Source organism: Geotrypetes seraphini, chromosome 13 (genome assembly GCF_902459505.1).
Source record: "Geotrypetes seraphini chromosome 13, aGeoSer1.1, whole genome shotgun sequence".
NCBI lineage: Eukaryota > Metazoa > Chordata > Amphibia > Gymnophiona > Dermophiidae > Geotrypetes > Geotrypetes seraphini.
In genome coordinates, this window is record NC_047096.1 from 49,798,346 (window position 1) to 49,814,027 (window position 15,682).

At 42.0% G+C, this 15,682-nt stretch overlaps 1 protein-coding gene across 6 annotated transcripts in view; it reads right to left on the minus strand.

Moving 5' to 3' along the window:
• The window catches only part of FLI1 (Fli-1 proto-oncogene, ETS transcription factor), a 194,864-nt gene that overhangs the window by 68,793 nt on the left and 110,389 nt on the right, over positions 1-15,682 (minus strand). For 5 of the 6 annotated variants that reach the window (XM_033918327.1, XM_033918325.1, XM_033918326.1 and 2 more), the window contains one exon: positions 1,538-1,749. In XM_033918327.1, coding sequence (XP_033774218.1) covers positions 1,538-1,749 — 212 coding nt within the window. Of the gene's footprint in view, positions 1-1,537; positions 1,750-10,783; positions 10,860-15,682 lie in introns of those variants that run through there. The other variant, XM_033918329.1, reaches the window with a different exon arrangement.

Below are 15,682 nucleotides of genomic sequence, written 5' to 3' on the forward strand. Positions count from 1 at the left end.
TTCGTCCAAGTCAAAAACATAGGAGGGGGTCAGTAAAGTAATGGACTGGACACCCAGACATGGCATCTGAATAATGGGGTACCTTACAGGGCACTGCTGTGAACTTCATAAAAAGGGTGCCCTATAAACATCTCACTACAGCTCCCTTATAGATCATGGTAAGCCCCCCCAAAACGTACTATACCCACCTGTCTACAACCTCAATAACCCTTATGGCTGCATGAGCCACTTATATGGCAGTACAAAAGGGTTTTGGGGTTTTTTGGGGAGTGCACATGTTTCACCATGAATGCAGTGATTACAGTGGCTTATAGGCCTGGGTCCTCCTCTCCATGGGTCCCTAACCCACCCCCAAGACAACTTAAGCCACCTCTGTGCAGCTGTACTAGGCTTTCCTATGACAGGCTGCCAGGTGCTGAAGTTCTGGAGACAGATATTTAAAGTTGTGATTACGATTTTTGTGGGGGTGGGGTGGTGGTCAGTGATCACTGGGGTAGTGTGTGGGGGTCTGTACTGTGTGTTTGTAGTGCTTATCTGGTCACTTTATATAGGTTTTTGTGACTTAGACCATGTTTTAAATGGGCTAAGTCACAACGTCCAAGTTCCGTCTAGGCTGTGTTGTAAAACTTTCTGTTATACATTCAGTATGACTAAGTCTAACACATCCCATGTCCCGCCCAAATCCCACCCTCGACATTCCTCCTGAAACGCCCTGTTTAGCTCTGGTCGTTCAGCGGCACAGGGAAGGCCTAGGTCGTTTGTAAACACGTCCAAAACCTGTTTCGATTATCGGCACTTGGACATCTTTCGTTTATGATCGTCCAAATGCCGACTTAGGCCGGTTTTTGGACATTTTTCTCTTTTGATTATGAGCTCCATAGTATATTAATTTTGTTTCAATTAAATTATAGTTATAGTGTGTAATACATTGAAAGTATATTAATTTTCAGTTGCTTTATTGACATATTTTACATAACAGAAACAGAGCTCCAATAGCCAAAATTGCAAAATACAAACATATTTCAGACTGCTGAACCAATTTCTTTTTAAAAAATCCTAGTGCTTACTTAGGGCTCCTTTTACATAGGTGCGCTAGGGCCTTAATGGGCGCAATAGCGCGTGTTAAATTCCTGAGCGCACTAGCCACTACTGCCTTGTTTTTAGGAGGTGGTAGATTTTCGGCTACTGCACGCTATAGCGCGCGGTAATTTTGTGCACGCACTAAAAACCCTAGCGCACCTTCGTAAAAGGAGCCCTTAGATTTCCAGGTATTTTATTGTTCTAGAGAAATTTGTGTTTGTTTTGATTTCCAGCTGAAATATTGGTATGTTGACTGTTCCATTTTTCCACAATGTAGAACTACCAGTGTAATCCGAGGCAGTACCAGGGCAAACTTCCCTCACTGCTCACTTTGTAAGCCTGCTATATCTCTGTTCCTGCAGAGAAAGTAAAGGGGATCTTAACTTTTCCATAGAGAAACACAAACAGATAGATCAGCAGATGGGGTTAAAACATGCTTCATTATCCTTTCCATTACCTTGCTCCATTTATGTGATCGTATTCTTTCTTGACGCTGACTTGGACTGACTGGTTGATCCACTCTTGCTGGGGAGGTAAGGGGTTGATTTTGTGCGGCTGGCCATAGTCTGGGTTCCCTGAGGCGGTCATATCTGCCTTAGGGAGGTGAGCAGCAACTCCGTATGTGGAGTCAAATAGTGACTGATCGTCACTCACCACTGACAGAGCCTCCTAAAACACAAAAGTGACAAAAGGTTCATCAGTGAAATCAGGCCTTGAATGGCCCTTCTTCCTATTCCTATCTGGTAATTCATATGGTCCTTTTACTAAGACGCAATAACTGATTTAGCGCGCGCTAACCGATTTAGCGTGCACTAAATCAGCGCACCTTAGTAAAAGGACCCCATAATAATATCTGAAAGTAGGCTTAGCCCTAACTGGAGATGTTGGCACCCAGTGCATTTTTTTTTAAAAATTCTTTATTGATTTTTAATAAAAAAACAGTGTCATACAAATGAAAGAACAAAAGATATTCCACATATTCCACTATTATCTATACAGGTAACATAAATATCATTCAATAATTTCATTTTCCTGCATATAATAATATCCTAATATATCCTAATATACAATACAAATAAAGAATAAAGTTACCCATTTTTATTTTAATATTTATAAAATGTCCCATACATTAAAAACAGAAAAATAAGGAATATGGTACTCATACATCAGGCTAAGGGACGAATTCATTAAGAGTGCACACTAACCAATTTAGTGCACACTAACCAATTTAGCATACACTAAGGGGTCCGTTTACAAAGGCGCGGTAACGGTTTAACACGCAGAATACCACACGTTAAACCTCCTGCCGCGCTAGTACCTAACGCCTCCACTGACGAGGCGTTAGGATTTTAGGCTGCGGCGGGGGTTAGCGCATGATGAAATGTCCGACGCTCTAACCTCCATAGCGCGCATTGATAAAAGGAGCCCTAAATGCTAAGACACCCATTATATTCCTTTGGGTGTCTTAACATTTAGCACACGCTAAATTGGTTAGAGGGCATTAAATCAGTTAGCACCCTTTAATTAATTTCCCCCTAAGCAACAAACTTCAAATTTATAGGTAACTGCAAATTTCACAAATGGGGACTGTACATGGAATGCAATTAACCTTACAACACACAAAAATAAATTCATAATTAAAAAATAAACAAGGAGAAAGCACATATAATCCCCCCCCTTTATGAAGGTGCGTTAGGTTTTTTTAAAAAAAATTGCTGGCCACAGTGGTAAAAGTTCCAACACTAATATCGAGGCGGCCATTGATAAAAAGCCTAACACGGCTTCATAAAAGGGAGCCAATATCTCCTGTCACACTAGTAGCACTTGGGTGGAACAAAATGGGGGCAAAGAAGAATAAACATTAAACTAATTAAATGTAATCGACTTGGATTAAAAAAAAAAAAAATCCAGATGTCTTGCTATATTACCAGAAATGGCCAAAAAAAACCAAAATATAAATATGAATACCAATAACAACGATAATCCAAACTATAAAGAATTGGTATTAATGGTGATGATCTGTCCTTAGATAACCCTGGAGGTGATAAAGAAAAATGTGCTTCCCAAGATGAAAGGAATTAAAGAAAACAAGATGAATAAAAGGATCAATCAGTACGGGCCCAGTGCCCTCGTTACAACCGTTGGCCCCGGGCAGGTGTTTATGAAGTGACAAGCACTTGTAATCTTGGGAAGCATATTTTTCTTTATCACCTCCAGGGTTATCTAAGGACAGATCATCACCATTAATACCAATTCTTTATAGTTTGGATTATCGTTGTTATTGGTATTCATATTTATATTTTGGGTTTTTTTGGCCATTTCTGGTAAATACTTTTTACCCATATGGAGACCCCGGCCTGGCAACGCACTTTATGTTTTTCAAGTGATTATGTCCAACAATTGACTTCTAAATCGTCGATATTGGAGGACAATCATTTGGAATTAACTTCAGCCTTTTCTACCAATGGCTGAATCTAAAGAGGACATTAATACGAATGGATTTACATAGCATGTCCTTGATTGAATATATCAAAAAACTAATGATTCCCAGAGGGTTAAGAATTCAAAAACCACCTGGAATTTTTCAAGAAAATATCATTTTTCTAGAAAAGTGGGCAGCCATATTAAATAAGTGCTCTCTTGACCTAATGGTTCTTATGGTGGACACTATAAATGAATCCACCATAGAAGTCACTAGAGAATCGGATGAAAAATTTCAACAGTTAACTACTGGTCCAGATTCTAAACAATTTCAGGATCAATTAGGAGAGCTTCAACATATACTGTACTAGAAAATTTCCTAAAAAAACATAAACAGGACAAATTTAAAAAACTTCATAGGGATACTCAGGACTATTCTCAGGGGTCCATCTATCCGTGGTTGGGGAAGTCGCAGGACTTACAAGATCCACAAGGGGGATCCCGAACTGAAATAAGCACTCGTGTGAGTTATCAGGGATTCTCGGACGATAACAACAGTTCTACTAGTCGGGAGGACACTAGAAATCAGCCTGGCAATAAGAATTTTTTAGGCCGTACTCAGCAAGGTCAAGGTCAAGGTCAGTGGAACAGGCGCAGGAGAGGTCGAGGCAGAACCCAATACAATCAAGGGTCCCGACCTCAAACTCGATCACACAGTCCCCAAACTTATTAGTTACCAACATTTCGGGGACCAGTTTAACCTCTGATCAAATTCAGGTCCTTAATAAGGGCCTGTCTTTTGTTCCTACTGTTAAACACGACCCGTTTAAAAGTCGGTGTGACTTGGCCAGGATTATATGCAATTTACAGGTTAAACTGTATTTTTCTTCAGAGTCCCCCCCATCAAGATAACTCTATATTACGTCCTAAATCCACGTGGGTCCCCCCAGGGCCTATTGATCCCATTATTGCTACTTTTAGGGATCTTGTGCTGAGGGACCTACGTAATTTAGATTCTTCCCCTTCCAAAAAATATTACGCCAATATGACATCTGCGGAAATTCAGGCCCTAAACACCCTTAAGCAGAATCCTCAGCTCATTTTTAAACCTGCTGATAAAGGCGGCTCAATAGTAGTCCAAAATAGGGATCAATATCTAAAGGAGGTACAAAGGCAGTTAGGGGACACCGTTAACTATAGTCGTCTTTCTCATGATCCCACTAAGGAATTACAAGAAACTATCACTTCGATAGTCTACACTGCATGGGAACAGGGAATGATTACCAAGGCAGAAAAACGGTTTTTATTACCTACTAGTCCCAGAATCCCTGTCTTTTATACCGTTCCTAAGATTCATAAATCCCTTACATCTCCCCCTGGCAGACCCATAGTCTCCTTGAAGAACACCGTACTAGAGCCTTTGTCCCAATTTCTTGATTATTTTTTGCAACCCTTTGTTTGTCAGGCCAGATCCTATATTAAGGACACTTCTGACTTCTTCCGAAAAATCGAGGGGATTGGTTTTCTTCCTTCTAATAGCATCCTGGTGACCCTTGACGTCGTGTCCCTTTATACAAGCATACCCCAGATTGAAGCTCTTAAAGTCGTCGAGTCCACTTTAAATCAACGGGACACTTCAGACAGAGTTTCTACTAAGTTCTTGTTGGACCTAGCTACCCTAGTTCTAACCAGGAACTACTTCAAGTTTGATCAAGATTTTTTCCAACAAAATCAAGGGGTAGCTATGGGCACCACGGCAGCCCCAAGCATAGCCAATTTATTTATGACCAACTTTGAGGAACAACATCTATATGTCCATCCTTATTTCCAACAGATGGCTTGTTGGTTCAGATTTATAGATGATATTTTTTTCATCTGGACATCATCTATGGAAGCTCTTCAGCTTTTCATTTCTTGGATCAATTCTCTTACAACCAACCTCAAGTTTACTTATACCTGTCATACTCACAGTATTTCTTTTTTAGATACTGAAATTATTTATAATGAGGGCAGTCTTTCCACCAGAATGCACCACAAACATACCGAAAGAAACAACCTTTTATCTTATGCTAGTTGTCATCCCAGACGCCTTAAAGCGGCGATTCCGATAGGCCAATTCTTACGGGTCAGGAGGATTTGTACTAATCTTCATGATTTTCAAATTGAAGCCAGGATTTTAAGAGATAAATTTTTGAACAGAGGTTATCCTGAATCTGTCATCCGGAAAGCCTATTTACGTGCTCATCATGCCAACAGAGATCTCCTTCTCATTCAGAAAAACAAAGAGACATCTACTAATCAAATTTGTGTCATCTCCCATTCAATTCAATCTGCTCTGGTAACCCAGAGTTTACATGAACATTGGCACGTTTTACAGCTACATCCTGCCTTTAAAGATCACCCGTGCATTGCTTTTACCAGAGGCAGAAATTTATCCGAACATCTTGTTTCTTCGGACTTTACCATCCATCATTCTCCTTCGATAACAGAAGGTAGTCACAGCCCATGTGGTCGTTGCTCGGTGTGTACCACTTCTCATCAAGGCAATTCATGGACACATCCTAAAACCCTGCGGACCTATCAATTGAGAGCGGTTACATCTTGTGTTTCCACATATGTAGTCTATGTGATTTCCTGCCCCTGTGGTTCAATTTATGTAGGCTGTACCAGTCGGGCCATCAGAGTTAAATTGATTGAACATCGTAGTTGCCTTAAAACTGAAAAACTAACTGCTCCCATGGTGGCCCATAACTTAAAACATCACCACACATTCGCCCAACTTAGGTGGTGCGTATTGGAACAAATTCCCTCACTTTTAAGGGAGATAGACAAAATCATCTATTGGTCAGGGAGAATTTTTGGATTTTTAATTTGCAAGCATTCCCCCCTCATGGCCTGAATGAGAATGTTGACAAATGTTTCACATTAAGGTTTATTCCTCCATTTTTTGATCTTGTTGACAACTCTCCTACGTCACCACGTATGCGTTGCCCCAGGTGGGGCTCCTTAAAGTGTTTTAAAAGAGCTCCTTGTTCTTGGCACTCATTTGTCAAAGCAGCTTGATTGTGCCGCTGCCGAGGATTACTCTGTCCTTTATATTTTAGGACTTGGCGTTAGAATTTTCAGTCAGTTTACTAATCTTTTTGATTTTCTTGCTCCCTCCTGACGAGGATATTGAAACAGGACCTGTCGAGCGAGCAAAACGAGTAGTGAACATCATTGAAGAGTGAGCAAAATGTGTAGTGAACATTATTGAACAGCCCTTTTGACTGCATGGGACTGAGTGATTTAAGCATAACGGCGAATGGATCAACAGTTATGACTCTTCATTGAGTGAACTCATACGAGCGGGACTGATTAACGAGCGGAATTGAACAGCGATGATTGGTGAACTTTGAACTTTGTCCCGCTTTGGATTTACTGAGCTAAGTACTTTTCACTGTTTTTCACTATTTTTTATCATTTTCACGAACTATTTGTGACAGGTGCACAGGGCTCACTGCGCTGTGGTTTGATGGACGAGACTGAGGATATTATATTGATACTTATATTTTTCTTTGTTTTTTGACGATTTTTGTCACTTTTTGCATTTTGGTTTTTTCATTTTCACATTTTGTGTGTTTTTTTGTATTAGGCTTCAGGGAGATTTTCTTTGGGGTGATTTTCTCTCCTTTTGCTTTAATCTGGGGATGATTGTGCTCCCGATTATCTTGTAACGTATATTTATATTTTTGTATAAAATTATATATAATATAAGGATAATATGATGTACGGGGCAGGGTTTATTTAGATTTATTTCCAAGTGCTTGTCACTTCATAAACACCTGCCCGGGGCCAACGGTTGTAACGAGGGCACTGGGCCCGTACTGATTGATCCTTTTATTCATCTTGTTTTCTTTAACATCTTGGGAAGCACATTTTTCTTTATCACCTCCATGGTTATCTAAGGACAGATCATCACCATTAATACCAATTCTTTATAGTTTGCTATAACTTAGTCATGCTTTTTCTTGGAAATTTATTTTTAAAAAGATTTTGCCATAAGGTGGTGTGAGAATGTTCAAATTTCAAATTTAAGGCAACTTCTAGGGTTCCTTTTATCAAAGTGCGCTATGGGGGTTAGTGTGTCGGACATTTCATCACGTGCTAACCCCTGCGGCAAGCCAAAAAACAATGCCTCGTCAATGGAGGTGTTAGCGACTAGCGCGGCAAGCGGTTGAACGCGCGGTATTCCGCGCGTTAACTGCCTACCGCACCTTGATTAAAGGAGCCCCTAGTCTTTAAATAGAAACCCAGGAAAATAGCTTGGACCATGTTTGGTGCAAAGCAAAAACAGTGTTAATAAAGAGATCAGAATCTAGGCTTTCCTCTGGTGGACAAACTTTTCATCCCACTAGATCTCAGATTACACAAAGCTTACATCTAAAGCGGACTTTGCGCTTTCTTGGAACAATCTGATAATTCCTTTGGGTCATGTTCATGTTGTAGGCATGACCATGCTATGGAAGCAGCAGCCAGCAGAAACCACTTCATAGGTCACAGACCTGATGGGCCGCCGCGGGAGCGGACCGCTGGGCGAGATGGACCTCTGGTCTGACCCAGTGGAGGCAACTTCTTATGTTCTTATGTTCTCACCTTTACTCAGACCTGTTATTATCCAGGCAAGCTCAAATAACCAAAATATGGCCTTTTTTTTTTTACAGTTGACATTATATACCACTTTGGGGAATGCATTGTGCTTTATTTTTTTGTATAAACTTCTATCCCAGTTTCTCTATAAGTAATCCTTTCATCGTAGACAAACTTACCCCCCTCCCCTTTTACAAAACTGTGCAAGAGGTCTTTAGTGCCGGCTGGCATCCTGAATGCTCTGCGTTCTACTCCAATGCTTATAGGAGCAGAGCAGAGCATTCAGCGTGCTGGCCGGCGCTAAAAACCTCGTGCGGTTTTGTAAAAGGGGGGAGGGGGGTTAATATGTCAGCAGAGCTATAAATGTTGATGGGTTCAAATGCTCTGAAAAGAGTGTGTACCTTAGTTTTATCAGGCATTATTTAATTGTATAAATGGGTACCTCCATTTACGCACCCCGATGCTGTGTGGTGAGACCTCTGAGTATGCCCCCGCTGAATTTAGGCGCTATGTCATTTAGACATGTCCTTACAGCAGAGTGCTTAGGGCAGTGTGTCGCAAACATTTTAAGCTGCTTGTGCACTAACCTCGGGGCTGAAGCTGGAGGGCAGCCATACATGTGCGAATGTCGACACGATGATGTCACATGTACGTGCGATGTCATCATGCTAATATCCATGCATGCACAGATGTTCTCCAGCCACGGCCCTGAGTCTCCTATTACCGCTGGTGTGTGTGTGAAGGGAGGGGGGGCTGCAGGAGGAGAGGCAAGGAGAAGGAGCAAAGGCGCCAGCGAGGACGAGAGGAGCCGGCGCCGGCTGACTGACTACAGGACATGCCTCTCGCCGTGAGCATGTTTTGTTTTGTAAGCAGTCAGCCGGCACTAGCACCTATCCTCCTCACCGGCATTTCAGGGCACACCTGGAATCTTCCAGGGCACAGTTTGTGATATGTACACATTTGTAAGTCAAACGGGGACAAAAATGATATAAGGGATGGGACAAATTCTCCTATGAGGAAAGACTAAAGTGGCTAGGGCTGTTCAGTTTGGAGAAGAGATGGCTCAAGGATGATATGTTAGAAGTCTTTAAAATACTGAGTGGAGCAGAAAAGATAGATGTGAATTGTTTGTTTACTCTTTTCAAAAATACTAGGACTAGGGGGCATGCAATAAAACTACTAAGTAGTAAATTTAAAACAAACGGGAAAAAATATTTCTTCACACAGTGTGTGATTAAACTCTGTAATTTGTTGCCAGAGAATGTGATGAAATCAGTTAGCTTAGCAGGGTTTAAAAAAGGTTTGGTTAATGTCCTAAAGGAGAAGTCCATAGGCCATTAATGAAATGGCTTGGAGAAAACTACTACTTATTCCTAGGATAAGCAGCATACAATCTGTTCTACTGCTTGGGATTTACCTATAGTAGGTACTTGGCTTCTGTTGGAAACAGGATACTGGATTTGATGGACCTTCAGTCTGTCCCAGTATGGTGAAATGAATGGTGTGGATTTAGGCCTGTAACTCATACCATTTACACAGAAGATCTTATGGCATCTGGTTGGTGTTATATGGGGAGACTGGTACAGTGGCTTATCAAGGGGGGGGGGGGGTGCGGACCGCCCCGGGTGCCAGCCCTATGGGGGTGCACAGCTGGCCAGATCCGGAACCTCCCATGCTACTCTAAACAGCACCTGTACCTGTAGAGTCTTTTTTTAGCACCGGCCATGGTGGTAACAGCTCTGATGCTCAGAATTCTATGAGAGTCTGAGCTGTTATCACCATGGCTAAAAAACACACTACAGTTTTGTAAAAGGGGGAGGGGTTAGTTTGTGATTACATATTCCATACTAGGCAAAGGTATTTTCTGTGTTCGAAAGACATGGTTTTCTGTTAGGATTGACTGTGCAGGATTGATCTGTACTAGTCTGGATTGTTTAGTTTTACAATGGGTATATTGATGTTGTACTGCTCACTGCAGTATGTACACTCTTGTATGACGTGTGGATTGTTACTATAACTCATGTTTTTCATACATATGCTATGTACGCCACTGGACTGGTATAGCCCCAGCCTCCACCTTTGGGTTTTGGACTGATTTCCCAATGAAGCATTGGGCGAAACGGGCCCATCAGAATCAGGTTTTGAAATTAAGGATTTCCCAACCACAAGCGAAGTTATTAAGATAAATGAATTTCCATAATATACCACAAGGGTTAAGCATAAAGATAAAAGAGGGTTTTTTATGACCTAAGATTACATTACTGTTTCGTTCAACTGATCAGCTTTGGCTGGTTTGAAACAATATCAGAATGGTCTGAAGTCTTTTTTCCTCTTGGCTGGAAAGGATCTGCAGTCTAGATTTATATTATTACAGTGTTATTGCAAAATTGAAATAATTCCCTTTGGGCATGTGTATGTGAATAGTAATTTTTTCGCAACTTTACTTTAGACATTTATCTTGGGATTTGTGATAATAGAGATTTGTCTGATTTTTGCCAAGCCTCTCTTTATATACCATCACTGGCTACCTATACAGTTTTGAATACAACACAAGATTATGACCTGCACTCAAAAATTTCTTCACACAGTATCCCCAGCGTACTTGTTCTCTTTAGTCCCTAACATTGCGCTCTTCTACTGGACACCAACTCACCATTCTTCCCATCTTCTGTTCTCAACTAGAATCAATTAGACACTGCATTTTTCTACACCGCCCCCATTTATGGAATTCACTCCATAGCTCCCTCTGATCAGAACAATCCTATAAGAGATTTAAATCCCATTTAAAAACTTGTTAAGCATGGCATGCACCAGACCATTGGTCTGCTAGTTCCTCCCCTGGACAACATGTATCTATTTTCTTTTTTTTCCCATTAGGAAATGACTCAAATCCCTAACTGACCCTTTCTGTCTGATCACCCCTGTTTTCCTAGCCGCTTCTAATTATCTGTCTAAGCTTTCCTATAATATATGGAGTTCTGTTCTTACTCTGATCTATATTGTTTGTAAAACATGTATTATGAAAGGTCATATATCAAAAGATCAATAAAACAAATATTTATGTACATAGGTGCACACGTATGCATATATATGCCATTACTCTAATCATTTATGTGTGTAGTTCGCACATAAATACAGTGGTACCTCGGAATCCGAACGCCCCAGAACTCAAACGCTTTGGAATCTGAACTTTTTTTTGTGGTAAATATTGCCCCAGAATCCGAACTCTGCTTTGAAATCCGAACGCCCTGCACATTGTATGTGCAGAATCTGAATGTTGCTTTGGAATATTTGTTAATATTTTACCTTAAAATCCAGTGTATTTACTGCTAAAATTTGAGTTTGTGGGATCCAGGAACGGATTAATCCAGTTTCAATTATTTTCAATGGGGAAAAATTGTCTTGGAACTCGAACGCTTTGGAACTCGAACTGGGTTCTGGAACAGATTAAGTTCGGATTCAAAGGCATCACTGTATTAGCATCCATTTTACAGAATTATTCCCCCTCCCCCTTCACACACAAAGATATGCTTTCTAAGAGTACATATTGTAAATTACAAGAAGCTACTTTCAACATCAGCTTTTCACGAATTGTTCCTTTCTCCTAGGCAGCTCTCCAAGAGCAGTTCCCTGGTGAGCTTCAGCAAGTGGTCAATGGTTAACCAAGAAGGAGGAAGCCAGAATAATGAAACTTAAGGAAAACATAACCTTCTGGTTTAAATAATTTTATCTATTCACAGGGAGCAATAAAATGTATAATTTGTTCCTTGGGGAGACACATTTCTGCAGCACTTGATGCAAGGACCCATCTATGTAAAAGGGGTATTGCACTCTTTACTAAGGTCTGTGATCTTCCTACTAGAAAACATAGGGTTACCATATGGCTCCAGAAAAAGAGGGACGGAGACATCCGGGTTTTACTTCCATTGAAAGCAATGGAAGTAAAACCTGGAAATCTCAGTCTGTCCTCCTTTTTCTGGAGTCATATAATAACCCTAAGAAAGCATGAGCATAGTGGTGAGAGTGCTGGTGAGGCTGAACTATTTTGCTATAGTCTGTCCATGAGGAGAATATAATTTGCAGTAGAGAAGGAGATGGTTTAGAGCAGGGGTGCCCACACTTTCTGGGCTTGCGAGCTACTTTTAAAATGACCAAGTCAAAATGATCTACCAACAATAAAAAATTTTTAAAAACACAAAGCACACTGAAAGGCAGAGAAAATGTTAATTATCATTCATATTCCGGGTTTTTTTTTCCAAGAGGTCAAGGCAGATTACTCTATGCAATGTCTAAACCAGTGATTCCCAACCCTGTCCTGGAGGAACACCAGGCCAATCGGGTTTTCAGGCTAGCCCTAATGAATATGCATGAGAGAGATTTGCATATGATGGAAGTGATAGGCATGCAAATTTGCTTCATGCATATTCATTAGGGCTAGCCTGAAAACCCGATTGGCCTGTTGTTCCTCCAGGACAGGGTTGGGAACCACTGGTCTAAACTAAACTAAACCTTAGGTTTTTATACCGCGCCATCTCCATGGTCGTGGAGCTCGGCCCAGTTTACAGGGATTGTAATGAGAAAGGAACTCCAGGGAAAAGGTTAGATGAAGATCGGAGGGAAGAAGAATGTTAGAGAGCTAGGATGTCAGAGAGGAGGGAGAGTTAGATTTTAGAGAAAAGCCAGGTTTTTAGATGTTTGCGGAAGGGTTGGAGAACACAGGTTCTGAAGGGGGGAGGTGAGGTTATTCCAGAGCTCGGTGAATCTGAATAGGAGGGAAGTCCCCAGTTTTCCTGGGTGGGAAATGCCTTTTAGTGAGGGGAAGGATAGTTTCGATTTTTGGGTAGGTCTGGAGGTCCTCAGTAACAACCATACAAAAATAGACAAATATTTTTACTAAGCCATGATAGCAGTTTTTAGTGCAGAGAGCTGCGCTGAATGCCCTGCGCTGCTCTCAACGCTCATAGGCTCCCTGCGCTAAAAACCGCTATTGCGGTTTAGTAAAAGGGAAGCAATAGTGCAAAATATAGACAGCAGATAAAAATTCTCAAAACGGACACATTTTGATCACTAAATTGAAAATAAAATAATTTTTCCTACCTTTGTTGTCTGGTGATTTCATGAGTCTCTGGTTGCACTTTCTTCTTCTGACTGTACATCCAATATTTCTTCCCTAATATTTTTACTAAGCCATGATAGCAGTTTTTAGTGCAGGGAGCTGCGCTGAATGCCCCGCGCTGCTCTCGACGCTCATAGGCTCCCTGCGCTAAAAACCGCTATTGCGGTTTAGTAAAAGGGAAGCAATAGTGCAAAATATAGACAGCAGATAAAAATTCTCAAAACGGACACATTTTGATCACTAAATTGAAAATAAAATAATTTTTCCTACCTTTGTTGTCTGGTGATTTCATGAGTCTCTGGTTGCACTTTCTTCTTCTGACTGTACATCCAATATTTCTTCCCTTCTTTCAGCCTCCTGTATGCTTCCTCTCCTCCAGACCTCATTTTCTCCCCCAACTTTTTCTTTCTTTCTCCCTGCCCCTTTTTTCTTTTTTTTTTCTCTCTCTCCATACCCTCTTTCTTTTTGTCTCCCTGCCCCCCTTCTTTCTGTCTCCCTGCCTGCCCCCTTTCTTTCTTTCTCCCTGCCCTCCCCCAAGCCACTAGGTTTGCTGCTGCCATCATCGGGGAACAGGCCCAGAAGTCACTAGGTTTGCCGCCGCTGCCATCAGGGAACAGGCCCCCAAGCCACCGCCACCCCAAGCTCTCCCTGCAGAAACATCGCACTGACCAGCATTCCGCTCCCCAGGCAGCGATTGGCTGGCCCAGAACTTCCTCTCCGATTCTACAATGTTACTATGCAGTTGGAACCCAAGCACAGTACCGGGTAGAGCTTTGGATTCTTGCCCAGAAATAGCTAAGAAGAAAAACTTTAAAAAAAAATTTAAATTGAATCAGGTTGGGCTGACTGGATGGACTATTCGGGTCTTTATCTGCCGTCATCTACTATGTTACTATGTTAGAACTGACGTCAGGGAGAGAAAGGCTGATCGGCCTGGTAGATTTGGACTGCAACACGAGTCTATCACGGAGCCCGGGATGGGTTCCACGATCGACTTGTGTTACCTTCCTGATCTACCGGTCGATCACGATCAATGTATTGGGCACCCCTGGTTTAGAGCAGGGGTTCTAGATGGTTTAGAGCAGTGTTCTTCAACCTTTTGACACCTATGGACCGGCGGAAATAAAATAATTATTCTGTGGACTGGCACCAGTCCACGGATCGTCAGTTCAAGAACACTGGGCTAAGTCGTGGGCCAGATCCCGCCCATCTCCACCCAATCTGTGCCTCAGACCCTGTCCCCATAATAGTACTAATTGTAACACCATTTTTCCATTCATTTTTCATATATACACATACACAATATAATCATATAAACAACACATAATGGTTAACCACAAAATTAAATTACACAAAGCACACTATATGCTTCTCAATATTCATTCCTACCAGAACACAGATAATCTCATGGAAATATGGGACCAAAAACTAAAAGTACTAATATATACAAACAAACCCTAAGGTGCAAAACTCTGCATGCAGTACAACCCCAGAGGAAAAGAAATAAATGCATTTCTTCCTGATCAGACAGCAGACATAAATCAATCCCTAAATTAAAAAATTCCCCTACTGTTGTTGTCTCCCTCCCTCCATGCTGTGCCTTGCCTTCTGGCCTGCCCCCTGGTGTTATCTTTGGACCGGCTCCCTCTTCCTCAGTGCTGCAGTGCACAAAGCCGTGGGGAGCCTCATCTGGAAGCCTTCCCTCTGACGTTATGACATCAGAGAGAAGGTTTCTGGTTCAGGCACAAGATGCACGTAGGAGCCTCTAGCCACAGCTTTGTGCACTGCAGCACTGAGGAAGAAGTAGCCAGCCCGAAGACAACACCGCATTGATCGCACCATAGACCGGCGACTGAAGAGCACTGTCTGGGGCCCGATGTACGTGCCGGCCCTGTGGACCGGCACCGGTCCACGGACTGGCGGTTGAAGAACATTGGTTTAGAGTAGTCCAGTCCTAAGGGCAAACACATCAAGTCTGGTTTTCAGGATATCTGCAAGAAGGACTTGAATTTCAATCTATACTCATCTTTCTTATTAGTTCATGTTACATTCAAATGCTCTAGGTATTTTCCTATCCCTGGATGGCTAACAATCTAAGTTTCTACTGGAGGCAATGGAAGGTTAAGTGTAGGGTTACCATATTAAAAAAAAGAAAACCCTGGACACATGACCCCGCCCCGTTCTGCCTCCAGTCCTGCCTCATTCTTTGCCAGCCCCACTTAGTCCTGCCTCCAGCCTCACTCAGTTCTGCCTCTAGCCCTGCCCTCTTCTGCCCTCCACCCCTAGCCCAGAAAGTCTCCTCTCTTTGCTATGAGCTCTGGCTGCATCTGGAGGGCCTGGAGCATGTACAGATGAGTGTGATGTCATCCGCACATGCTCAGAGGCCCTCCAGATGCAGCCAGAGCTTGTAGGGGCTTTCCAAAACCTGGACAAATG